This window comes from Opisthocomus hoazin, chromosome 7, assembly GCF_030867145.1.
Source record: "Opisthocomus hoazin isolate bOpiHoa1 chromosome 7, bOpiHoa1.hap1, whole genome shotgun sequence".
Lineage (NCBI taxonomy): Eukaryota > Metazoa > Chordata > Aves > Opisthocomiformes > Opisthocomidae > Opisthocomus > Opisthocomus hoazin.
The window spans coordinates 24,674,812-24,701,413 of NC_134420.1; the positions used below are offsets into that span (position 1 = coordinate 24,674,812).

A 26,602-nucleotide genomic window follows, 5' to 3' on the forward strand; every position below is an offset into this window, starting at 1 on the left:
TGAGTGCGGGAGGCGCGGCCCGGCGCCGGCCTCCGCCTGGAGGGGCTGCGGGGCCGGCGGCGGGGCGAAGCGGGCGGGATGCCGGCGGGGGGTGGCCGGCGGCGGGGCGGTGCGGGCTGAGCCGGCTCCCCCCGCCCCGCGGTGCCTCCGCAGCGGAGCGCGGGCGTGACGCCCGGCTGAGTTCTGCGTTTGGAAGCGTTAAAAACAGACCCTCCGGCCCGGACCGCTGCCGGGTGAGTCATTTCCAAATCGGCCGTCTCGGGCTGAGCCTTCCCCCGGGAGACGCAATCATTCCGAAACCGGGGCTGAAGGGAAGGAGATTTTTCTCCCCGCTTTCTCTAAATAAATCGAATTAGCCCGCAGCCGCTGCGACGGCAGGCGAAAGCCGTCGGCAGCAGGGCGCCTGTTTGAAACCGTGAGGCGTAGCTGGGTCCCTGTCTGCCTCCCCGGGCCTCTCCCCCCCGGTGATGCCGCCCCTGCTTCCCCGGCGGCGCCCGGAGCCGCTCTGCCCCGGGAATACCCGCAGCGCTTTCCGTTCGTCTGGGCAGAGTCTACTTCTTGGCTCCCTCGGCCGCCCGCCCGTCCCCGGCCACCTTCTCGGCGGGCCACCTGCCACGGCCGCGCCGCGACCCAGTCTACGCAGCTCCTGGCTGGCCGTGCTGGGAGGCACAGTCCCAAGCACAGCTGGGTTGGTGGGGTTTTTTTTGGCCTTTTCCAGTCATATGATGATTTGTTCATGTAAGCGGGCTGTCTCGACCAGAGGGATTTTTTGTTTGTCAGCAACAAGTGCCGAGCGTATTTATAGAGAATGCTGCAGTTTTGCGGCGTGAGGAGTTTCAGTTGCGCGGAGCTCGTTGGCACCTGGGTCAGTGTGCGAGCGAGAGTTGCTTGCGTCCTGCACATGGTGCCGTGTGGGCGTGCGTGCTTAATGTACATACCCACGGATCTGCCTTCACGGTGAGGCAGCACGCACAAGGCACAGAAAGTGGTGTGTGGGCTCCGCAGTTTCTTTCTGAAACAGATGCCACGGTCCGGCTGTACAGTAGTCCCTAATGGCATGGATAGATCAGCAGAGACAAGACATTGTGCCCTCCTGAGAAACTGACTTTCCTGAAACTAGGAAGCCACCTAGCTCAGGGTAAAACCCTGTCCACTGAGCCTGGTGAAGAACTTTGTGAGCATTTTGGCAACAAAAAATGACCTACAGCTGAAAATATGTGCGGTAAGTTATGCTAGCTATTTTACAGCCGTGTGAAGGATGTTAGGTTCAAGAACATGATTTGTGGTGGTCTAATGGCATTTCTATGTAGGTAAGTGGAGAATTGTGGTGTTAAAGCACTTGCATTTTTTTTTTTTCTGTTTAGATTCAGTTTCTCTTATTAAAACTATTTATGTTTTTTACAGCCAAGAGAGACCACTGTGTTTGACTGATCTGTCACATAGAGTGCAGAGTGATTCCCGCAGAAGATTCACAGTTTTTCTTTTAGCTGTAACATGTAAGAGAGTCATGAACTTAAAAGCGCTACCAAAGTACTGAACTAGAAAAAGAAAGTCTGGTTTCTTGTGTTCCAAAACACAAGAAAAAGCAGAATTCACATCCCAAGTAAATGAAAATTTTACAGTAATATTAGACAATGTACGCTCTTGATACGCACTTGATAGGCAACATGAGGCATTCTAGCTAAGATTTTAGTGCCATGGACTTCTATAACATATCGGAGGGAGTAAAATTCCTGGACTTGCATCGAAAACCAGCTGCTTTTTGGTGAAGCTAGGAAGAAACTTTTCCAGAGGCGCATTATTCTGTAGTTGTCTGTGACGGGGGTGTCCTGAATCTCTGACTGAAATAGCTGCCGAGTCAGGTGCACTGCCTTGCACTGCGTCCTACATGGAATTGCATGCTGGCAGCACCAAGGACGGGCAGGGAAGTTCAGGCTCACTCAAGCCCGTATGGGAGTCTTTTTTGCTGTGTCAATTTAAGAGCAGTATTTCCGTTTGTCAGTTTTACAGCAGAGTTAAGGTGACAGTTTTGCATTTGTCTTCAGCCTTCGAGATAAAATTCCTTGTAATTAGTTTTATGCAGTGTGTTTATGGACTGTCTGATGTCAGCTGAGACTCTGATAAGACACCCAATGTTCTATTTCAAAGGTCAGCTGGAACACAGGTAGTGTTTACTGACTCCTCAATCCCTTTTGAAAGAATTTCAATTCCTTTAATTTCCAGCAACCAAAGACACAGAATAGGTGAGATACTTAACCTTTTGTTTGAGAAATAAGTAGATGTAGCTTCCATTCTTACATAAAGAGTGGAGGAATAGGACTTGAATGCATCGTCAAGGGCTTAGAAGTAGCAGGCAAATAAGTACTAGAATTGTATCCTTTTTGTAACTCATTTTCAATGAGTTCAGTCTTCATATGTGACTTTTCTAGGCACCTGTAGTATTTGTGGGGTTTTTTTCTCCATAATGTATGGCCTTTTGTACTCATTTTTTTTGCTGATGTGAATTCAAGCATAAATATACACTAAGTTTGTGCTGGGTTCCAGGGCTTATTCAGTAGGGCAGAACAACCTGTTCTTACTGCGTGAGACAGGACCAAGTGCAACTTGGAGGATGGAAGATTGTGCTGAGGATTTTAGCAAAAACCCAGTTGTAGCAGAGCTGGCTGAAGGTTGGCTGTGAAGTATGAGCAGGCTACTTAACTGCCATGTTTCGTAGCCTCGGGGTTGAAAATGTGGGATATACTTATGTTTTTAACAACAAACAGGAAAGTGAAAACAAAAAACAAAAAGGAGTAAGAAGTGCAAGAAAGCACAAAGACGGTATGTCATTGTTCTAGTTGCAGCAGAGGTAGTTCCTAAAAGATATGTAGTTGATGACTTTTTGTTTGATTTTGATGAAGTGTATCCTGCGTGCTTTCTGATCAACATTCCTAGAAAATTAAACATGTAATTACGTTTAGACTGATAGACTTTTTTGCTTCTGAAACTGTGTTCTTCCCCTCCCCCATGTTTCTGCTTGTCATTTTTAAGAACGCATCCCTGTGGCTCTCCCTTGTCTGTTCCACTCTTGTAACTTTGTGAGTTCAGTTTGTGAATTTCACCACATTTGACCAAGGAAGGAAAAGTACGAAAGGAGAAAGTTTCTCTGAGCTTTGTGAAAATGTTTTTAGAGCCCATGCTGAAGGAAGGGCTCTCAGTGGGGGTTATCCCCTCCTGCGTGTGTGAAATTCAGGAGGGAGCGTGATGTGGGAAAGCAGGGCTGGTTTAGTTCTGCTGCTCGTGTAACTACCGAATATGAAGAACAGTTTACTTGTGGAGCAGCTATGGCTCTTGTTCAATACAAACCAACAGCTTCTCTGTATGCTAAGCAAACCTCTGGGATCCCCACAGACTGTTCGGTGAACTTTGTAGTTTGTTTTGAAGGAATTCATATGTGTATTTCCTGAATTTTGCAGCAGATGCTACTTTTGAGTTATTGGAAACAGGCTGAAGCTGTGAAGTTAGTTTCTGGGTTTGAAAATACGTTTGTCAATTCAATCCAAAGGCCTCTGCTACAGCAAAAAGTTTGCTAGCTCACTCATACTGGTGTTGTTCAAGTGATGCATTCCTGGCCTGTTTTGCTCCAGTAGGGATGCACTGACTCGTGCATCTATTAAATGCTGTTCCCAACAGTGGAAGGAAATAACTGTTTATGTGTGTGTCATCTCTTCTTTCTTGTTTTCGTGCTGTGGCTTGTTCCCGTATAGCTGATTAAAAGTCAGTCCAGTAATCAACAGAGTTTAAGACTGGTAGGCCTGGGAATAACATAGGCCTCCGAACTGGGGGCCTGAGCCCCTTGAAGTACTACTTTGCTATTAAATCAGTTGGAGTGTAAAACAGCTTGAGTAAAGCCTTGGTATAGAATTGGAGGCAAAGCAGTGGTGATTTTAACTCTGCTGTCTGAAGTGAGCTACGTCCTGGTGGGTGAAACTCGAAAGAGGGATGGGGATTAAACTCGCTGCTTAAAATCGTGTGCTAGCTGCCCTGGAGCAGGACAGCACTGCAACGAGTTGATTTCGAAAGCATGGCTACTGTAGCTGTCAGGGATACAGCTTTATGGAATGCGTAAAAATCCCTAACGCTTTCAGTTAATTGGAAAATGATGATATATCTCCACTTTCCCCCAACTTATCTCTTCCTCCTCTCTAGTAGGTGGGGTTCTTATTTAACGGAAGAGGTTAAGTGTGTTTTTTCAGTCCCAATCCAGTCCATCAGTTTTATTATTCTGAAACTCCGCTATGTTTTTGCTTCTTGCCTTTCATGGCTAGGTTTTTGGTGTGGTAGTTGCTTATACAGGGAATACAATTTGTTTCAACCAGATAAAATCAGTTGTTAGTGCATCTAATTCAGATTTGTCTCTAGCTTCATACTGATCAGCTAGGAGAGTCTAATGAGGTGTTCTCCTCTGTTCTCCATCCAAGCATTTGAGAGTGTTTTGCAAACATGTGGTGCCTTTTAATAGCCATAACAATTTGTCCATTTTTGAATGACGTGAGTCCAAAGAATTAAGTAATGTTTTTGAAATAACACAGAAAACCTGTGGTAGAGAACAAAACAACTTTGTTGTCTTAGATGCTACTCCTATATTACAAAATATTTCTTTTTCTGTATGTCCTTTACTATGACCTGACACTTTAGTTCACGTTGAACTGGCTTGCTCTGTGCCATTACTTATTTCTTACATTTTTTTAATGAGGAATTGTACCATTGTGTATACAGATGAGGAGCAGCAGTCTTCCTTCTAACCAGCAATCAACTCTAAGGGGGCTGCAGAAGTCTCTGAATTACAGAGAAGCTTCTCAGACCATGGTGGGATATAAGCAAAGGGTTTTCTCCCTCGCCTTCCTATGTGTTTCCTCTCACTCTAAACAGAGTTTCTCTTTGAGTTTCAGGTTTGCTTTAACCTCAGGAACTCAAAGCATAACTAAGTGGAAACCACTGAGTTTCTTTTCAAATGTTACATGGCTCTGCTGTCAAAGCCAAGTTAGAGCTGTCTGTGAATTTGTTTGAGATGTGTTATGAATAAAGGCGTGAAGTGGGTTCGGTTTGAAGGGGGAATATGCAGAAGGTGGGGGAGGAAGGCAGGGATGCTGGGGTCTGATTGGTGGAGATGGGTGTGTGGTAGGAAGACAGGGAAGGTGAGATCTTGTTTTTGGTAGTGAAAGAGTAGCAGTAAAATTGTTGGATATATGGGTGCATACCAGAGTGTCAATGCTTTGTGTTGAGAGGGCTGTTTTCCTATATTCAGTTGATGTCACTTTGTTTATGTACTTTGTCTTGGTAGTTAAAATGTATCAAGTTTAATTAAGGACAGGTGAGGACAATAGAACACCTCCAAACTATTTATAGGGTATCAAGTTGCTGCCTTCATGGAGGGAAGCAAAATAATAATAATAATAAACTGATACCTTTTGGTATTGAGTCAGCTTTGGAAAGGAGCGGTAGATCAGATGAATCCTCGTTCTCTCCAGCTCTGTGGAATAATTTGAAAAGCTTCATTAGAGGAGCTTAGAGAGATATTTTTCTTTGGTGAATAGGATCCTGGCTTGGGAGGTGGAAGACCTGGGAAAGTGGCTTCACTGGCTTTGCAACTTCATTTCCTCAGCCAGAAAATGATAATTATTTTTACTCTGATTGGTAATCCTCCAAAAGCTCTTGATGAAAGGAGCGTTTTGCAGGACTGAGCGGCCCATCCACACGGGACCGAGCTTGCGTGGGATGCCTGGGGGCTTTCCCACGGTGCAGGGTGGGGAGGCAGGACGGAGGTGTGGGGCAGGCGGGCGGGCAGGCAGCCCTGGCAGCGCCTGGCACCGCACACACCGGGGCTGGCAGGAGGTGTGCGATGGGGCTGCAGGTGATGTGCTTTGGCTGGCTGAAGTCCCGCGTTTGCCAACCGCCATGTAACCTTCACTGAGAGCTTGAGGAATTGCCTTGTGTCCCCCTCCGTGGGACAGCTTCTGGGGCTCAGCCGAAGGAGATGCCGGTGGAGCGCTGACTTTCTTCCCACCTGCATCCCGCCCTTGTGCTGGGGAGCACGGCCATGGCCCCTGAGCATGCCGGTGGGCTGCCATCTCTCATCGTAGCTTCACTGGAGTTTCCCCTTGCAAAATTTCTGAGCTGGTTTTTTTCTTCCGTGGGATTTCAGAAACAAGTGGTATTAATATATGGGTGGAAGAAGCTGTCTTTAAAGTCTGCAACTTGAATCAATCCTACTGACTAGAAAGTCAGACCTGAAGGCTGGTCTTGCACTTTTCCATTTACCTCCCTGAACTGGGAATGTCTCTTAGCATGGGCTGTGCTCCTGGTGCTGACATGAGCACACCTGAGGATACACTGCTCCTCACGTGAGGGGCTGCTCGCAGGAGAAAGTATCTGCACTTTTCCTCACTGTTTCTGGGCTTGACTCAAACCATGTGAAGAGCAATATTTAGGTTCCTTTTTTTTTTTGATGGCTGTGGATTAAGAACTTAAGTTTTTGTGAGTCAGGTTTCCAAAGGTGTGAAGGCGTAAGAGGATAAGGGTGTTGGAAGGACTATGCCTTGAGTCTGGGCCCCGGACTGCCTCCAAAGTATTTAACACTCTTGCTTTCAATAGCTTCTGACATACATCTAAGACACAGCTTCTGATCAACGATGACCAGAAAGGACCTCTGTTAGTTATTGAATGAATCTCGATTTGATCAACTTCTTCTGAAAAGCAGACCTTGTTTATTCTTAAGAAACTGAGCAAATGGGGGCCATAAGAGGAACTGAATGTGTTGTACTGTTAAACGTACATGCTGTCTGTGTTTTCTTAGAATATAAACAAAGTTCGTACATGTACGTGTGTAGCTGTGATGACCTAAAAGACTGAAAGTAACAGGTTGTGGGCTGCTTGTCCACTTCTCAGCATGGCTGCATAGCAAATAAATGATAGATTTTTGTTAGAAATAGTGTCTTCAGATCTTGTCAGTTGAACTCAAATCAAGGATTTTGCCAGTCGCATACTTTTGTTAAGGATTTACTGGGCTGGAAGGAGAATCAGCGAACAAGAATCTAGATGGTTCTCTGCTTATTTTTTGAGTCTGAGGTAGGATGAAACTTCTCATTATGGGTCTGTAGGCCTGGTACAGTGGGGGATTTTTCTTAAGATTATGCTTCTTCCACGCCCAAAATCATCACCAAAAAATTCTGGTGCGTGTTGCAGTATCCAGTTTGTGTATTTTATGGTCATAGGTCATCAATGTCACAATTGCATAAAGCATATAAAGGAGAGGAAAATGGGCAGGTGGATATCCTTCTTCATGAAGGGGCTGTTTTTTTTACCGCTAAATGAAAGTTTAAATGTCAAAACATCGCTTATATCTACATAGACCCTCATTCTCTGTTGCTCTGTTTCAGGACACTTGGGAAATGCTTGTTTGGATGAATTGAGGATCCTGTGCTTTCTCTGCTCTCCCTTTCCCTCCCTTGCCATCTGGTTTAAAGTTGCTTTTTCACTTGCGGCTTTTTGGTGTGAATTTGGTGTGAAGTAGTGTTGGTACAAGTTTTTCTCTAAGAAGCAAAAACAGTTGTAGTTTTTTCTGCCCTGTCACTTCCACTAGCGACTGTTGCTCTGTCTTGCAGAGAAGGCATCACAGGAGTTTAAAATGGCCTGTTCTTTTGTTTAATCTCAGTTACCATTGGCTTCTTATTTATTTGGCCTAAGATTGTCATGAAAATTTATAATTTGGAGGAATTGCTGCCAACTTTTACTTTGTGTTATTCTTTCTTTAGTAGAGAGAGAGAGATCTAGGTATATTGCCTGATCTTGCTTTTCCTCCAGACAGTCGGGTGTATTATGGTCTGCTGGGAGGGAAAAGTATTTTCATTAAATCATTTTATAATGATTTCTCTGTTGGTTTTCATGACTAACAAAACAAATGATAAACAATTTCTAGCTCAATGACTGTAATGTTTTTGTAAATGCCAGTGTCTGTGTGTGCTGGAAAAGGATTTGTCTCCACACTTGATTCTTCTCTTAAAAGATTCGGATTAATACTTAAGTGTTTACTCAGATGTGGTGAGTTACAAGTGGATGAAATTACATTGTTGTCGGATTGACTCATCGTCCTGCTTCACTCCCCTGGTTGAGAACGTTGACTTCCAGCTCTGAAGAGTTTGCTCACTCATGTCATCTGTGTAAAACTCAGGTGTTTATCTCCCTTGTTAGAGATCTAAAGAGTTTTGATAGCTGGGTTTTGAGATGCCAATCAAGGAGAAGAGGTAAAAAAAAAGACCAGGACAGCTGGAAGGAAAGGAAGAGCAATACCTGTCTCTCTGACTTACTTATGACAAGCTTCTTGCCAAAAAAGATGTGCAGGGTCATTAAGTGAGATGAGGAGAGTGGGGAATGTTTTAGGATTTATCAGCTGGCAAGCAGTTTGAAGTGCCCTGATGCCACGTAAAGCATTGCCCCAGCAGCTGGAGCATGTGGCAGTGAGAGACTGTCTTGGTGTGAGTGTATCTCCCAGGCACTCGCTGCACTTTAGTCTCCAGGTCTTCGTGCCTTTTATAATCAATGGTGAGTGTTGCTTGGTGGCAAGAATGTGCTGCACCCTGGTGTCTCCCTTCACTCTGTAGAAAAACATAAAAATAAGAAGTGCTTCTCTGTAAAGCTTTTTCTCGTTCTGTTGGTTGAGAAATAACAGGACTATGATTGTTAAAAGTAGGTTTTATTTTGTAGTCTTCTCTAGACTCATCTCACTTTAATCTTAGGAAGAGTAGACTGTAGAAGTGTGGGATTTTGGACTGAAGGCCTCTAGGAGCCTCATCTATATCTCTTTCTGAATACTTCTGCATAATTCTAAGAGTTTTCACGGCAAACTGTTCCTTGCTGTACTCAGCATTTTGCTAAATACTGTTCATTCCCAATAGCTAAAATAGCCTGAACACCATGAGGGCTTCTTACTAACCTATAACTATCTTAATGCCTTTCTTTCCACAAGGATAGTTTCTTTTAGTAAAAAGCCAAAAAAACTGCACACTGAAGAATGCACACCATGGACTTTGCCAACAAACCACTAATGCAGCTTCTCTGCGAAAATGGAGTGGTATTTACAAGGCTGGCTTGCTTTGGGGAAAACTTCCAGTGGAAACTAGTTGCTCTGAAAGGAAAATACGGTCTCATGGAGGTGTTTGGCTGGGTTTGGGTGCTTTCTTGTACCTTAGGTGCACAGGATCTGCAAACTACTTGTACCAAAAGTCTGTTTTCTAGTAAAAGCTCTGTCGCTTTGAACGTTATGGAACTCTGAAAAGAGGCGGTGGGGATGGGGAGAGGACTGTCCTGCTCACGGACCTTGGCGTTGCCAGTTCTGATCACATGAGGGTCAGTTGTGTTTGGATACCATTTGGTGGCGAGCCTGCCTTCAGAGTAACAGTGTGCTGTGCCTGCTGTTGAACAGTTACCGGCTGAGATAAGATAGGAGAGATTTGTATCTTTGAATCCTGAAGAAATGAAAATAAGACTCTGAGTCTGGTCCTAAAGCTGAAGATCTTGTCTTAATTTCTTGTTGGGAAGCTAAAGTAAGGTTGACTTGACAGTAACACGGGATTGCAGACTGGGGTTGGGGGAGGAAGGGAGAAAAGGGATGTCTTATCTGCTCTTTGCAGACAAGAGCTTGTTCTTATCTGTCCAGGTGACTTTTAGCAGAGATTAAGGAAAACAGCGTGTATGTTTCTGTGAGCAGAAACAAGCACGTTCCCTTGGCAAGAAGAGTTCAGGAAATTTGTCGTGGGGCCCTGTGTAATGCCACGGTTCTGCTGCTGTGGAATCGGTCTTGTAAATCCATAGCCCGAGCTCGGGAGAGACCTGATCGTGGTGTTTCACCGCTTGCATGGAACAGGCCAAAGAATTTCCTGCACAAACTTTAAATATATATCTATTAAGGCACAGGGGTGGTTCTCCCAGTTTACATTTCTGAATTTAAGCTTTCCCCTTGCAACTTAATCTAACTCAAATTAATATAAATGCAGCTTTATAAAATTATTTCATTGCTGGGGAGAAAGATACTTGTATGCACTTACGACACCTGGAATGGTGGTAGGAGGAGCCTTGTGGGATAACACAGGCATCTTAACCACTGCTTTGTAGCCCTGTTAAATGTCTACAACTGGTCTAAATAAACATTTACATTGCATTTTATAGCTCTGAAGAATATATGCTGTTTTCCCTGTGTAAGAATTGTGAAGCTAGAAATTTTACCGCACTACTGGAAGAATTGATCTGTCACTCATTCAGCTCCTCACACTGTCAGCTTTGGAACTTGGAGATGACAAACATTGGCACAAGTACTGGTTTTGCAACAGAAACATCCGTTACACTTACGCTTTGCCTCGCAGACACCTTTTGGTGGGTTGTGAGGAAAGCCTGGCCTCGGCTCTCCAGGGTGCTGCAGCTTTTTGCCTCTGATCATCTCTGATGTGGTTACAATTGCCAACAGAGAAATTGCTGGCAGACTGAAAATGTGTGGGCAATGTCAGACGAACTTTTATTTCAAAATGCACACAGAAGACCCTGCTGATTTGATTGTACCAGTTTACGTTTATTCTTAATTTCTAAAAGTTAAGTTATGACCTTTTTTTTTTTAATTGGAACAGAGCAGACACAGAATCAACAGATTGCTGCCCTTTCAAGCAACAACAGTCAAGGCTAAGCTCATGTCATGAAAGACTGTCTGGGCTTTGTCATCTCTAAAGACAGCCAGGAGTTGTCTAAAGACAAAAGAAGTTGCACTTGTAGTCATGTTCCAGTTCCACAAAGACCTATGCAAACTGTATTTAGCTTGTGGGGGAATAACAACCGTATTTATTTCTTGAATAACACCAAGAATGATAGTCCCACATGTTTCAGTGCCTAAAAAATGAGGTGTTTTCTCTGTGTTTTCTCTTTTAACTTCCTCAATGGCAGGGTGCATGGTGTCCATGTCACATCAGGGGCTTGCGAGGGCTTCGGGGTGGTTAATCGGAATCTGACAAGGCCATGCGGAGGCAGGGGAGCAAAGTGAGCTGGTCATGAAATGGGGCTGGATGGGTGGGAAGAAAGCTGTGCTCTTACACGTAAAAGAGTTAATTATGGCTTGGGGAGTAGAAAGAGTTTCCTGAAGCTGAGCACTGGTCTAATTAGAAGCACTGTGCAGATACACAACATTTCTTTGGCTGGTTATCTCTCTTTTCACCTCATGCTGATGATGTAGTGGAGAAGAGGAGATTTTGCTTTACATCCTTCATGTGCAGTTCAGTTACACAACTTTTTTGTTTGTTTTTTTTCCTCCTCTCTCCTTTCTCCCACATCTCCGTTCTCCAAACTGCCAACTTCATCTACTGCTCGTATTTGTTTGAAGTGGGAAGATTTCGAAGTACAGAAGCCTTGCCAAAGTTTTTCTGTGGTTTTTATCCAAGCTAACATCTTCTATTTCTGTGGTTTACTTGGAGCTGCATATTCATCTGTATGGAGATGATGATCAGAGTGGAAAATACGGGCATTTCATATTTTGCCTAGCAATTACTTCTCATTCTGTAGACAACAAAACAAACATAGAAGTTCTGCTTACTCTCAAACTATCTGGTTGTCACACCTCTTTTGCAGAAGCTCTCTGTTGTGTCCTTTTTGTAATGGACTGATAACGAGTGGTTTTATTCCCTTGCACAACATTTCTCAAAGCATTGTGTTTGTCTGTTCATCTTTTCTTCCATTGTTCATCTTTTGTTCCTTTCTGGTGAAATAGTTTTCTCTTTCTCCAGTTTCTACTATTTTATACGGGCTGAATGGCTAACTGTATTTAAAGGTATTTGTAAAATGCCACTGGCAGAAGAGTTTAGGCACCTCTGTTCTTGTATCTCTGCTAACTGAAATGGGAAGAGAGCCCATGCTTGTATTTCTGGCCGGCTGTGTTGGGTCATTATTTAAGGGGCAAGATGGGAAGGGGGGCTGCTATTGAAAAGTCTGGAATGTTTGCCCAGATTTGCTGTTAATGGGATAGGATTTTTTCACCCTTCCCTTCTTTGTCTTGCTCTTTTCCTTTCTCTTCGCTTTGCAGGGCTGCTTCAATTCCTGCGTCATCCTTCAAGCATGTAGATGTCACAACCTGATGCTGTGGGGAACTACTACTTCAATGCTGACTCTTCGCTTTTTCTGCAGGCTGAGTCATTGGTTTTGGAGACTCGTTGACATCACTGAGATTGAGACTTAGACCTTCAAGAGAAGAGACTTTCTGACGACCCTGCTCCTCTCCACCGACCCTATGACTGGTGGGTTCACTGTAGCTCCATCCTTTGCTCTCCAGTTCCACAAGATGGGTTCATTCAGAAGGCCCCGACCTCGCTTCATGAGCTCTCCGGTCCTCAGTGACCTGCCACGGTTCCAGGCAGCCCGGCAGGCTCTGCAGCTCAGCTCCAACTCTGCCTGGAACAGGTGAGCAGGACCCACCTAGGCTGGGCTGTTGCCTGGCAGCAGCCCCGTGAGAAGGGCCGTTTGTGCTTCAGACCATTTACGGCTAAACTCATCCATTTATAAGCATGCATGAATTTTTGGCAAGCCCAAGCTTTTCCGGCATTGAAAGCCCCCGAGAAAGTGAGAAAATTAGACCTAGTGGTGTTCAGCCTTGTTTTTGGCCAACATTGTTCAGAGGTCTTGAAGTAAGACAGAGTTGCTCTTTATTAACAGTTGCATATTTTAAGTACCATTTAGGAAAACACATTCCCAATATTGTAATAAAGGCCAGTTTCCTAATGCACAGCAGGCATTTATTTGCATATTGTGAAGCTTTACCGCCGTCAGGTTCCTCTGACAACTGCTAAGCTTGTGGCTTCTAACAGCATTTCCTATTGACAGCCAAATCCTGTTTGCGGTGCGTGTCATGCAGCAATGGCAACTGGAAAAACAATGTCTAGGGTGAAGAGTGAGATGTCCTGATCTGATCTAATGGTCTGCTGCAACCAAAAGTGGGTGTTCCCGCTTTCCCTTCTGCCACCTTGCACCAGCTCTGCGCTCTGCAGACCCCTCTCTCTTGCTGACCTAGCTCGGCTTACCAGTGTCGCATAAAAGTAGTCTGGCAAAAATGTCTCAGTTTTGGGCCAGGATAATGAGCTGAGGTCCACAAAGCATGCAGGTGCCATAACCAGCCCACAGAAGGGAATGCCACCTTCTCTTGTCAGCCATGGCAAGCCTTTAGACCGGCTAAACCATCTTGTATGCTGTCACTTCGTGACTCCCTCTGTGCTGGTGAGAGAAGTAAGAGTCAGAAGATCCTCCAACAGCATCTCACAGGAATTAACAGGGCTTAAAGTTGGGTCTGACTGAGGTGCTGCTGGCTGCAGAACGTCTTCCAGCACAGCCAGTGTTCTGCCAGACGCTGCGGATTGAGTGGTCCCTGCTAGCATCGCTGGGTAATGCCATGTGATGTGTTTGGCAGATATTGCCAAAAATCTACGTCTCCTCATAGCAGCTAGCCTGCAGCACACAGCAGAGATCCCCGAAACAGTCCTGTTAAAGATGTGTCTGGTGTGAACACGTTCTTTGTGAACAGTGCCCCTGTAACGACTTTCCCTCGGTTACTCTAGGCACAATTTCAGGTTGGTTCTGCTCTGTCTCCCATGAGAGATGTAGGCAAATAGGGGTGATGATTTCCAGGGGAGGAAGAGTGGAAGTATTTAAGTGCAATTAACCTCTCCGCCCCATTATAATCACTTGGCTTTTGGCGGCTAGCTGACATTGCACTCTGTGTTAAATCAGACTGGTGGCTGTTATTTATGGATGTTGTACTGTCTCGTTTCTTTTTTGGCAGCGTGCAAACAGCAGTGATAAATGTGTTCAAAGGGGGAGGCTTGCAGAACAATGAACTTTACACTCTCAATGAAAATATCAGGTAGGTTGCTGAAATGCATGAAAAGGGATTTCTGTTGCTGCTTGTTTGGCATTTGCTTGGTTTTGTTCCCCTGCAGAACCACAGTTGTAGGATATTGGTGGGAGGAGAAAGGACTGAAGCAAATTTCAGCACAGCTTTGGAGTTTCAGGCTAACTTCCTTCTTTTCTGCTATTGTGTGGAGTGAATGGCATGAGGCACTTGGGTAATGTTTCCCCGACCTCTGTGGATGCATAGCTTTCACAAGGACAAGATGTGGTGTATCTACTTAGATTATAAGGATTTTGTCCCCTCCTAAGAGGTTTGCCTCTATGTGCTGTTTTTTACACATATTTATCAGGGCATTCGTGATAGTAGCAATATCTCTTTTCTAAACCCAAGCTTCTCAGAACCATGGAGTGTTTAAAATGAAAGCAAAACACAGTACTTTATTTAAAAGCTTAATCTTCACATGATAATTGCAGACCAAGACCTGAAAATACAAACGCTAAAGATAAAAAACCTAAAAGCCTAACAAACATTTTCTAACACTGATGTTAGTGATGATTAGAAGTATCATTTTTTTTAAGCAGGTTTCATGATTATCTGTGGTTTCATTCTGATTATTTGGAAAGTTTGGTTAGCAATAGATAGGACTGTAGGGTAGATAAAGAACAATTTATTCTTGCCTTGGTTCCAAGTGCTGCTGAGAGGAGCATTGTCAGAGCTTGTGGATGTACTTCCTCCTCCCTCTCTCTTTCCTGCTACATCCGTATTCATTCATCATGAATGCTGTCATATAGGTCTCCACTTCTCCTTTCATATGCCCCTTCCCCCACTGATTTTTCCCGAGTGCTGAGATTCAAATGGCAATTTGGGCTAAGCACGTAACAAGAGGCGGTTTAAGCTACCCCTTTCCCTACTTTCAAAATAAATGCAACTTGCAGGGCACGAGATGCTGTCCTGCTTGGTCTGGTCCCAAAGGTGAAAGTTCAATACAATTCCTTTCAAGAGCGGAATGAGGGCAGTGTCTCATGCTTTAATGGTATTTTCGTGCGCTCAGATCAGAAGTCCTCAAGTTAGGTTTAAGCACTTGGAGCAGTCTTAATTCTCCATGGGCTGAGTATTTCTGTGTGTGAAAAGGAAGACAAATGTTGTAAGGCGTGGGAAATACCCTAACCCACAGCCTGTTGGCAGCGTTGGGGACCGGCTTTGGGTTTTATGACTCGTCTGCCAGACTGTTGCCTGCTGTGGTGGCTGCAGCCTGCTTCCCCTCCCTGGCGCAGGCAGGCGCTCCTTCCCACCCCTGTACGGAGGCAGGGTGCCAGGCAGAAGAGCCGTGGTGCCTGGGCTTGGTCCCAGTGGCTGGACCGTGCTCTCTTCATGCTGGTTACTGAAGTGGAGCTAGACTGCTGAGAGCCGGGCGAAGAACAGGCAATTCTTGGTCAATTGTGTATGCTTCGTAAGCAGCTCTGGAAGCACTCACCTTGAAATACGTGATTAACGTTCCTGCAGGCGCCCTGAGCGTTGGTTACTTCTCCAAATGTCCTTCTCTAAATAGGCCACTTTAGCATTCAAGTAGCTCTTTAATGTGTGTCTAAGGAGCAAAGGACATGCACCTGCAGGTATGTTTGTCTGCACACCTGCAGCCTCGCACCTGTGACTCTTGATGTAGCTCCCAATGCAGTGTTAGCTTGGTGTGCGTGAGGTGAAATTCGAGCTTGACACCGGCCAAAGAGCCGGACCTGTCAGACGGCCAACTCTTGGTGTGCCATTAGGTCGAGCTGGTGCATTTTCCTCGTTCATAGTTCTCCGTTCAGCTCCTGGGTGGAAGTTAGCAAATGCAGTGCGTTTCGAGGCTCACAGATTGTGCGCAGTGCTGTTATTTGACAGTGGGAAATGCAGTGGAGTTTAAAAGTAGGACACTAATGACAAGACCAGGAGATGAGCAGGTGGTAACGTTTTGCTCTGGATTGCTGCCACCAGGTTTTTGTCTTGCTGTGATTTGATATCATTGCACTGGATAGGATGCTTTTTTTTTTCTTTTTTACTGCTCTGAAAGTCAGTTGTCACAGGAAGAGGAAACGTAAGAGATGCCCTTGGGAGATGGGATTTCAGGAAACAGGAGGTGACCTGGCCGTGGTTAGGAGGAGACCCCTCCCTTGGGTTCTCTCCGGGGTGCAAGCCCCCGGTTGCTGGTCTACCTGCATGAGTCGAAGTCTTGCCGTGGGCTTGTCAATCCGCCGGCAGAGAGCCCCGGGGACTCTGCTGAAGCCGGTGGAAGAGCTCCTGGCAAACGGGCCCCCAAAGACGTCTGTGGTTTATCCGCCTGATGGAAATAGAAATGTGTTTTGAGGTGGGCGGGGTGAATATAACCACGCTGAGAGAGAAAGAGTAAAAGCATGCTGGCATGCAAATAAGTGTAGAAGGGTTACAAAATGGTTAGGGAGGAGGGTTGCTGCCAAAACAGACTTTTAGCAAAGATTAGGAAAAAGTGGTGTAGTTTGTTAGTAAGAACCTGGCCTGAGAAGTGGGTGGTCCCTGATTCAAATGCCATTTCTGAGCTCTCTTGATTATACTTCACATTGGTCTAAAGCGAAACTCCTACAGCAGCAAAAAACTGCAGTGTTTTGCAGTAGAAAGTGTTGGATGCCCTGTAAATTTTAGGCAGAATTTACTGCTACAGAATTTATGCTCACAGTCGTTGGAAGCTGAAAGTGCAAATGCTGTGAGCTTTGTGAGACCTTTTTTTTAATGATTCTTCTGATGTAAAACAATCCTGATTTTTATAACAGAGTTTTGAAATATTAGTATGTATTAAAATTTAAAACTTTTATCATGGCCTGATTTAATATCCAACATTTTAATCAGAAACACTTGTTTAGAGTGGCTTCTGCCCTGAATGTATTTAAAACACCTCTTGTTAATTTTCTAGAATTTCTTTCTTGAAAAATGTACCTTCTTTTTTTTTCTTAATGTCGTAGTTATGGGGAAGCTGCAGCTTCTGCTTGTGTGTTTACTTCATTGCTTCTTTCCTTATCCTCCCACCTTTGACTTCCAAGAGAAAAGGAAGTACAGCATTAGCGAGATATGCTATTTTCAGTGAAATGAAAGGTGTCTTTGTTTAAATAAAAAGCAGAAAAGATGATGGATTTCAAACTAAATAATGTTACATTGTCTCCCCAACTTTCTGGGGGTAAATGTTTTGGGGTTTTTTTGCTCATTCTAGGTGTATGGCTTCTCAATAGAGGACTTAAGGGAAACTGTTTCATTCCTTCATAATATGAGAGTAGCCTTTGTGGGCATTTGTAGAATATGTACCTAAAGGTAAAAGAAATCTTAACTGTGGCCATAATGACACATTCACATACACTCACATGTCTTTGGTATGACTGGTAGTAAAGTGCAGATAGACCTGTAAGAAATGACCAGCAATGGCTGTTACTTTATGGCTGCATTCCTTCTGTCTACAGACGGCTGCTGAAGAGTGAACTGGGATCCTTCATCACAGATTACTTTCAGGTATTACATGATTTGCTTGCTTTCTTTTGAAGTTTGCTCTCTTCAGCTTTCTAGCCTATAAAAACATTAGGACCGCCTTTTACATGCACATAGACTACAAGTTTTGTATTTGTTTTTGCTACAGGAGATGATGGAGATACTGGAATTTTTTAATGTGGGCCGTATAGACTTGGGAGTAGTCATATTTATGGGCGTATGTGCTAAATTAAGGATAATCTTCCTTTGCACTTAAGAAAGGCTGCTAGTGGCCTGCCAAGGTCAAGAAGGAATTAACCTGAACTTTTTAAAGAAGATGGGATAACTTTTCAGAGTTTTTTTCACCCTATTTTTCTAGTGTAGAGAATTCAGGAGTAGGTTTTCTGCAGCAGAGGCCAGGAAAGGGGAAGAGAAAAGACAATGGCTGTCTGTTTTGGGGGTGGGAGGGGCGGACAGCGAAGGAAGTCCCTATCAGCAGGAAATCAACCTGGGTGCTGCTTGCCTGTTAGTCCCACAAATATAAATGCAACCTACGAAAAAGCAAGAGATGAAGGATGAGGGAAGACTGATCAATCACAAATGTGAATAGATGTTATTACCTTTTGCTGATATTGTCCAGAGAGACAGAGGTTCAAGTATAACCACATGAAAGTGTGTTGGATGATTTTGAGAGAGCACTGATGGCTTTCAGTGTTGTGAGTTGTTCAGTGTAGTGTTGATTTTAAAAAAAAGGAGGTGGCTGCTGAAAGCAAGAGGGGTTTTTTCCCTTTGAGTAAGAGAGAGAGAGAGAGAGAGAGAGAGAATTTCAGTACTTTATGAAGCGGCTGATGCTGCTGCCTACTGTGCTAACAGCTTAGAAAGGGGAAAAAGAAAACTAGTGTTGTTTCTTATCAGTATTAGATTACGTGACTTAAAAAAAAATTCCCCGTGCTGGGCTATCAAGTGAGAAGCAAACTCCTGCCCCAGGGGTAGTTATGTTTCACTTCTTCAGACCCTGTCTGCACAAGTCGTTTACTGGAAAGAGGCGGCTGCTGGTGCTGAATGGTGGGACTTCTCCTAGACCGTGAGTGGGGTCTGGTGGCAGCCCAGCGGAAAGGCTGTGAGCCCCTTGCACGAAGTGCCTGGCTTAAGTGGAAATTTGCTACTGCTGCTGCTAATTTAAAAGCAGGCAAGTGACAGTGTGCAACTAAGTATGTATGGTGAGTTGGAGTTTGAAAGGTCTTGATCAGGTACCCAGGTACTACAGTGTTAGGCATGGTGTGCAAGGCTGGAATAAGCAGAAAATGTCCAGAGGGAACTTCATGCACACGTAAGCCTGAACAGAGCACAGACCTGAGCACAGTCCTGAGGCATGTAAGGTGCTGATGTGTGACTGCTGTCTGGTTTGGAAAATTCAGACTGTGCTGAAAGAGGCCTGGGTAGGTTCCAGCACCAGGTGAGACACAGCTGCATCGTGTGGCTGCGCAAGAGGAGCCGACAACTGCTGGGGACCGGATGGCTCCCAGTGCTGGGGTTTGGATGTATTGTCCTCTTCCTCCAGACTGTAGACCTCAAGCCTGTCACAGTCACACTGGGGCTAGTGGCATTAGCTGAGGCTCCCTAGATCTGTTAGTAGTAGAGCTGATGACTGAAGGGACTGCTCAGACTACAGCCTGCTGGCTGCTGGAGGCTGGATGTCTGTGTTGCATCCCTCTTGGCAAGCTGAGGGCATCTGATCTTGTCCTGGGAGAAGGGTCTGATCACCAGCTCTGTTTTCTGCAAAAGCAGGAGCAAAACCTGTGCTCCTTCAGCCTGGTGGCAGGGCTGTAGTGCCTCAGCCACCAGCCACAACCACGTTGTAGGTGCTCCACACACACTGCACTGCCTTTGCCTTTGCAGCGCAAGGACTGGGCTCACCTCTGGGTCTGTCTGTTGGTCTGTCTGTTCACACTTGTGCAAATACCTCAGCGTAGGTGTACTAGTTCACCTGCAGCTGCTGTTCTCCCACTGAAGCCACTGGGACTCATTAATTTCTGGGATTTTTTTGGCTCGAAGTTAAAAGGAGTAACTTGGCATCCATCAGACTTAGCCTGAAGTAAAACCTTTGGTGCTGGCAAGCCATGAGACAAACTGTGAGATAAAGGCTGTTCCAGGCAATGAGCTTTTTTCCCTGCTGTGAGCTAAGATGCAGACTTATTTCTGATTCTAGACTGACAGCGCGTGGCAGTGATAAAAGTTACTACTCACTCCTGGACGCCTTTACTCAAAAATCCTCGGGCTGTGGAGCGGGGGAAGAAGACTACTCATGTGCCAAAGAAGGGCTGACAATGTTGTTTCATTTACCCGTGGGTTCAGTTTCACAGCTGATGCCAGCTGGTTTCTGGCAATACTGCTGCCACCAAAATCGACAGAACTGAACCAGGCTGCGGATTTGACAGAAAAATAACATTGAAAGAAAAATTATAGTTTTCAGGCTACTTCCTTTGACTTGTTGTGCTCATCACCTCTGAGATGGGGGAGGTGATGGGAGTGGGTTGCCAGCCTGGGGAGTAGGGTGGAAGTGCAGCTTTTGGCAGCAACCTCCTCCTCCGTCTGTTAAAACCCACTGAAAAGCTACCCTGAGAACCAAGTTTACTGTTCTTTGAGATTGAGATGGGCCCTGGAGGATCTGCTCTCATGTGTAACCAGGCAGTTTTAAATACCCTAGCAGCAATTAGAGCAACTAACTGGGTCACATAATATTTGGATGCGATAAATTGACTTAAGTGTTTTCCATTTCTTATGCCACAGCATTTGAAACAAAAGCCACTAAGAAAAATTTTAAAATAATATTTTCCATTGTTTTAAGATTTCTGGCTCTTACACACATGAACAATTTTTCTAACCACTGAATATTTAAGACTAAAATGAAGCAGAGCTTTTATAGTGAGACAAGTCGATCTTTGTCATCAACTTGACTTGATTACTCACAAGTCCTTTTCACCAACACTCATGCAAATTACCAGGTTTTAGCTCCTGAAGCTGCTAAAGGAATGTTTAGGAAACGGATGGGAATTAGGCAGTCTTTGTTACCAAACCGTCATCATACCAGAGTTACTTAGTCTGTTTTGTATTTGAAAGTGAAATGTAACTCCTGCAAGGGTTTTGGTGGGAACTCAGACATTTCATTCTGAATGAGATTTGTGTTAAGAAATCTGCTGCTTTAGCAGCCCTATTATATATACAAGCCATCTCCTTGGATCGGAGTCCTGAGTGTAAATGCCAGATAGCTAGGACTTCTAATACTTGCTGCACATCTGCCTTAAAGCAGTGCTTCATGTTCCAGGTTTTCATAAAACAGTTCGAGTTGGAAAGGTCTTTTAGAGGTCATCTAGTCCAACCCCCCTGCAGTGAGCAGGGACATCTTCAACCAGATCAGATTGCTCCGAGTCCTGTCCACCCTGGCCTTGAGTGTTTCCAGGGATGGGGCATCTACCACCTCTCTGGGCAACCTCTTCCAGCATTTCACCACACCCATCGTAAAAAATTTCTTCCTTATATCCAGTCTGGATCTACCGTCTTTTAGTTTAAAACTGTTACCCCTTGTCTTATCACAACAGACTCTGCTAAAAGGTTCATCCCCATCTTTCTTATAAGCCCCCTTTAAGTACTGAAAGGCCACAATAAGGTCTCCCTGGAGCCTTCTCTTCTCCAGGCTGAACAGCCCCAACTCTCTCAGCCTTTCTTCATAGGAGAGGTGTACCAGCACTCTGATAATTTTTGTGGCCCTCCTCTGGTCCCGTTCCAACAGGTCCATGTCTTTGCTGTGCTGAGGGCTCCAGAGCTGGAGGCAGGACTCCAGGTGGGATCTCAGCAGAGCAGAGGGGTAGAATCCCCTCCCTCGACCTGCTGGCCACGCTTCTTTTGATGCAGCCCAGGATATGGTTGGCTTTTCTGTGCTGTGAGCACACATTGTCGGCTCATGTCCAACTTTTCATACACCAGTACCCCCAAGTCGTTCTCAGCAGGGCTGCTCTCAATCCTTTCATCCCCCAGCCTGTGCTGATACCAGAGGTTGCCCCAACCCAGGTGCAGGACCTTGCACTTGGCCTTGTTGAACCTCATGAAATTCACACGGGCCCACTTCTCGAGCTTGTCCAGGTCCCTCAAATGGCATCCTGTCCCTCAGTGATGTCAACCACACCACACAGCTTGGTGTCATCTGTAAACTTGCTGAGGGTGCTCTCGATCCCACTATCGATGTCACTTATGAAGATATTAAACAGTACTGTCCCAGTATGAACCCCTGAGGGACACCACTTGTCACCGGTCTCCATCTGGACATTGAGCCGTTGACCATCCAGCCAATTCCTTACGCACCAAACAGTCCATCCATCAAATCCATATCTCTCCAATTTAGAGAGAAGAATGTTGTGGGGGAACATGACATCTACCTGGACTTCTGTGAGGCCTTTGACATCAGTGGCTCTGCCCTTGTCCACTGATGTCCATCATAGAAGGCCACTAGGTTGGTCAGGCAGGATTTGCCCTTGGTGAAGCCGTACGGACTGTCTCAAATCACCTCCCTGTTTTCCATGTGGCTTAGCATGGAAAGGATCTGTTCCATGATCTTCCCATTCATGGGGGTGAGGCTGACAAGTCGGTAGTTCCCAGGGTCCTCCTTCCTACCCTTTTTAAAAATGGGTGCAATGTTTCCCTTTTTCCAGTCACCAGGGACTTCACCTGAGTGCCGTGACTTTTCAAATATCATGCAGAGTGGCTTGGCAACTACTTTAGTCAATTCCCTCAGGACTCGGATGCATCTCATCAGGTCCCATAGACTTCTGTATGATCAGGTTCCTCAGGTGGTCATGAGCCTGATTGTCTCTTACTATGGGAGTGACTTTGCTCCCCCGGTCCCTGCCTTGAGGTCCATCCACTCAAGAGGTGTGGGAAGAGAGGTTGCCAGTGAAGACTGAGGCAAAAAGCGTTCTTCAGTACCTCAGCCTTCTTCTCATCCATTGTTACCAGTTTGCCAGTCATGTTCCTCAGGGAGGGTACGCTTTCTTTGACCTTCCTTTTCTGGCTGACATACCTGTAGAAGTCCTTATTATTCTTTATGTCCCTTGCCAAGTTCAGCTCCATCTGCACTTTGGCCTTCCTGACCCTGACCCTACACAACCAGGCAGCGTCCCTGTACTCTTCCCAGGATACCGGTCCCTGCTTCCACCGCCTGTGCATTTCCTTCTTGCCTTTTAGTTTGACCAGCAGGTCTTGACTCAGCCATGCCTGTCTCTTCCCTTCTTACACCTGGGGATGGAGAGCTCTTGTGCGCTATGGAAAGTGTCCTTAAAGATCTGCCAGCTCCATTCTGCTCCCTTGTCCCTAAGGGCAGTTTCCCAGGGGTCCTGTTGACTTATTCTGTGAAAATCTGGAAGTTTGCTTTCCTAGAATTCAGGGTCCTGAGTTTACTCTTTTCCTGAGCCAGATCCCTCAGGACTGCGAGCTCCACCAGTGCGTGATCACTGCAGCCCAGGCTGCCTCCAATCTTGACATCACCGATGAGATCCCTTGCACTGGTGACCAACAGGTCCAGTATCACATCCCCTCTGGTAGGGCTGTCCATTACCTGGCTTAAGAAGTTATCCTCAGTTCATTCCAGGAGTCTCCTGGATTGCCTACAGCTCTCTGTGCTACATTTCCAGCAGATGTTGGGGTGGTTGAAGTTCCCCAGCAGGATGAGAGCCTATGAGCATGAAGCCTCCTGTGGCTGGATTAAGGCGGCTTCGTCAATAGGCTCCCCTTGATCTGGTGGCCTGTAGTAGGCATCAGCCACAAGGTTCCCTTTGTTGCCTCTGCCCCTCCTTCCTTGCCTGTCCCTTCTGAACAGCCTATAGCCATTGATAGCCACACTCCAGTCTGGGATTCATCCCACCAAGTTTCAGTAAGGGCAACTAGGTTGTAGTTGTCTAGCAGCCTGGTGGCTTACAACTCCTCCTGCACTTTTTTCCAGTACTGACTTTGCCATGTACTGATCTGATAGTTTGCTGCTGCTGAAAAGGGACACTTTGTACCCACCCCTCTGCTCAGTAACCCAGCAAGGCACCATCTACTCTCACTGCTGGGTTAGTTCTTTGGTGGTCAGCTGAACTGAAACAGCGAGGAATCCTATGACCATGGAAGGTAAAAGTGTGGGATTTGGAAGAACAGGGTGTATTGACAATTGGGACTTCTCTGGGGCAAGCTGTAAGATTTTTGAGATAAGCCTTCTTCATTTTCTTGCTGTCTGACCCTAATGGCTATGGAAAAAATGTTTGAAATATAAAACCACTGAGTATTGACAAATTGATGCATTGTCTTCCTGATTCTCCCAAGAGCCTGAAAGAAAACCTTTGGAAAGGATGAACTGTTTCTTTTCGCTCTCTGGGGGCTTGAAACTCATGGGGGGAAATGGAAATGCTTGCTATTTCACAGCTGACCACTTTAGCAGAATTGCCTGGTTTATGCAGATTGACTCCAAACTGCCTCCTCCCGGGGCGGAGACCCGATGCCTTGCCAGGCCCTGTAACCTCTCCCAGCACCCAGGGGCTGCAGATGCAGAAAGGCAGATACCCAGGGCAGATGCCTCTCCAGCCTGACGCCCACTGCCTGCGCTGGCAGAGCTGGTAGGGGAGGGACGGCGAGTGCACTGTATTTCTTCATTTAATCCCCTGAGAGCTTGGTTGCCTTAAAACCAGAAGTGAAGCTGTTACGTAGTTTCTAGCCTGCTGCAGTGGAGAGCTGAAGTCCTGACTCAGAGTTAGGCCTGGCTTTCTGTTTGTGTGCAAAACCATGGAAATCGTAACGTGCGAGCACCCATGTTGCTGGGGTGTCGAGTAAAGTCAAAATAGCAGGATGATAACGGATAGCTGCCAAACTAAGCACCAGCAGCAGCGACGAGGCAAGCCCAGATCCAAGCCAAAACTGATCTGGTCCTCTCCATTCAGAGTGGTCAGGAGTGGGACAGGTGAACAGTCCTGTGGTCAGAGCCCCTCTCGCTGCCAGTTAGCTGGCTGTGCGAGGCAACGGCGGTGGTGGGGGCAAACGTGTGCTCCTCAGCTTTTGCTGGAGGCCCTGCTGCCTGTGTCTCTGGGACTCCAGCCTATCCAGCATCTCTCGTGATGCTTGCTCCCCTTTGAAGGGCTGCTTTGTAAAGCCATGCTAACAGCTGAAAATACCATCTGTCCCTCTCTCCTGCTTAGTCAAAGAGAAAAACCTGGTACATGTGAGATGTCTTTCCTTAGCACCAGGTTTCTACTTCTGCCTGTATCGCAGCAAGGCAAGGAAGTAGTTGTGCAGATTATTGGAGTGATAGTTATTGCTGGGTACCGGGACTGCTAGCTCTTCTCTGGCCAAGTGCTGTCTCATGCCTGCTGCCAGGGGCTGCAGCAGCTCAGCGGCTGCACAAGGGGAGAGAACTCACGCTTGTGTGGTTTGCAGAGCTCAGCCGTATGCCTGCAATACTCTTTTGGGTCAAGCTGGTCTTTATTATTGTATTTCTCTCCTCACTGGCTGGGAACCCCTGTTCGTGCAGGTCAGCTAATTATTTCTGCTTCATCTGGCACTTTCCAGAGCTGCACATTCATGGAGCAGCTCCAGAAACTCCATAGCAACTGCCCAGCTTCGTTATCATGGACGGGGTCAGCCGGCAGCTCAGCCCCGTTACTGCGAGCAGAGCAGAGGACCTAGTCCTGGGTGGCAGCGGCAGTGGGGACGCCTGCTTTCAGGCCCTGCACGTGTTGGCTCCGTAGACGCGCGTGATTCGCTTGGAATGGCGCCTGGCTGCTGCCACTCGAAGCGTAACGTGGGATGGCGTGCCGTGCCCCAACTGAGCAGGGCTCCCGCCTGGAGTAGCGACTCGCCAGGGCAGAGCTGGGGCGCCCGGCCCCAGGATTTTCCCTTTTCCCATAGCTGCTGCCGCACTGGGACGTTGTGGTCTAGATCATAGCAGTCCTGCCTACTCGGTCTGCCGGGTCTGCTCTCCTTACTCGCGCTGCCTCACTTTCTCTCTTTAAGTGGGCTGTCTTTCTTTTTGATCTGTTTTGAACAAAGCTGTCTCTTGAAGAGTCATTTTAGGATGTTATTTCATATTTATCTTGCAATTTGTTCTTTATGTAGGATCAAAATGATCTCTCTGCTTCTGTCACTATTTGCCCTCTTTCTAGAGGAAAAAATAATGATGGGGGGGGGATACTCCAGATCTGAGATGCTGCAGCTCACGCAGATTTGCATTTTGTAAAACACTGCCAAGAAGCAGATAGGTGTTTGTGTGCAACTGGCAGTAACTTTGTTGAAAATACTTGCCAAGTAAGTTTGAGTGATGCTTATCCAAGAAACAGTGGCTATGCGCTTGTAGAGCCTGTAAAAAAAGTGGTTTAACACTGGAACACAAAGCCTTGGTGGGCTAGAAGAGGGGACTTCATTTAAGAAATGCTGTAATGTGTAGAAGAAAAATGGATTTTTTCACCCAGCAAAATGGAATCAATTATTTTGAGTTCGCTCTGGATCAGTTTACTCCCGTTCCAAGCTTGTATTTCTGTTTCATGAACTAGTGTTAATTTGTCGATGTTAATGTGACTTTTTAAAGGCAGACTGGCCGTGTTCAGCTTGGAGACATGAAAGGAAAACAAAAGTTGTCCGTAATTAAGTGGATGTTCATTTAAACTTTTTTCCCCCAAGAGCGGTGGCTTGTTGGGAAATAGTAGTATTTTTTGATGAACAGGAGAATTCCTTTGCGCCTTGGTGCACTTCAGAGACATGGCTTTCAGACGAGCCGTGAAGTCGCCTGCGATGGCTTCAGCCACCTTGATGTTTTCTGCAGAGCTGCTGTCTGAACTCCTTAGCTGCTCGAATGTACCACCCACAGCAGAGCAAGGCCTGCTAGTGGCAGGGCTATCGCCCCGAAATCCTTCCTGCCTGGAGGCCGTCCCCACGACCATGCCACTGGCAGAGGGCTCCCAACAGGCAGCCCCGAGTCTGCCTCTGGCAAAGTCAGATGGTACGGTTCTGCCCAGAGTGCAGTGAGAGCCCGCCCAGGAGGGGCCTCCATGGCCCCCGTCGGGGATGCAGCTCCTGACAAGGTGGAGGGAGGGAGGAAGAAGGTGCCCATCGCTGGTGGTTTGGGAGAGGAGCCCCAGCTGCTGCGCCTAGGATGGCTTCTGCCTTCAGTCATTGTGCTTGGGGAGCTGGAATTGCTCCTCTGGGTATGGA

General features: G+C 46.1%; 1 protein-coding gene across 4 annotated transcripts in view; it reads left to right on the top strand.

Annotated features, from left to right (window-relative positions):
- PRR5L (proline rich 5 like) overlaps positions 1-26,602 on the top strand; it is a 62,516-nt gene that overhangs the window by 346 nt on the left and 35,568 nt on the right. For 2 of the 4 annotated variants that reach the window (XM_075426039.1, XM_075426037.1), the window contains exons 2-4: positions 12,196-12,468; positions 13,841-13,921; positions 17,371-17,419. In XM_075426039.1, the coding sequence (XP_075282154.1) occupies positions 12,299-12,468; positions 13,841-13,921; positions 17,371-17,419 (300 nt within the window). In that variant the 5' untranslated portion in view covers positions 12,196-12,298. The other 2 variants (XM_075426038.1, XR_012764516.1) reach the window with 2 other exon arrangements.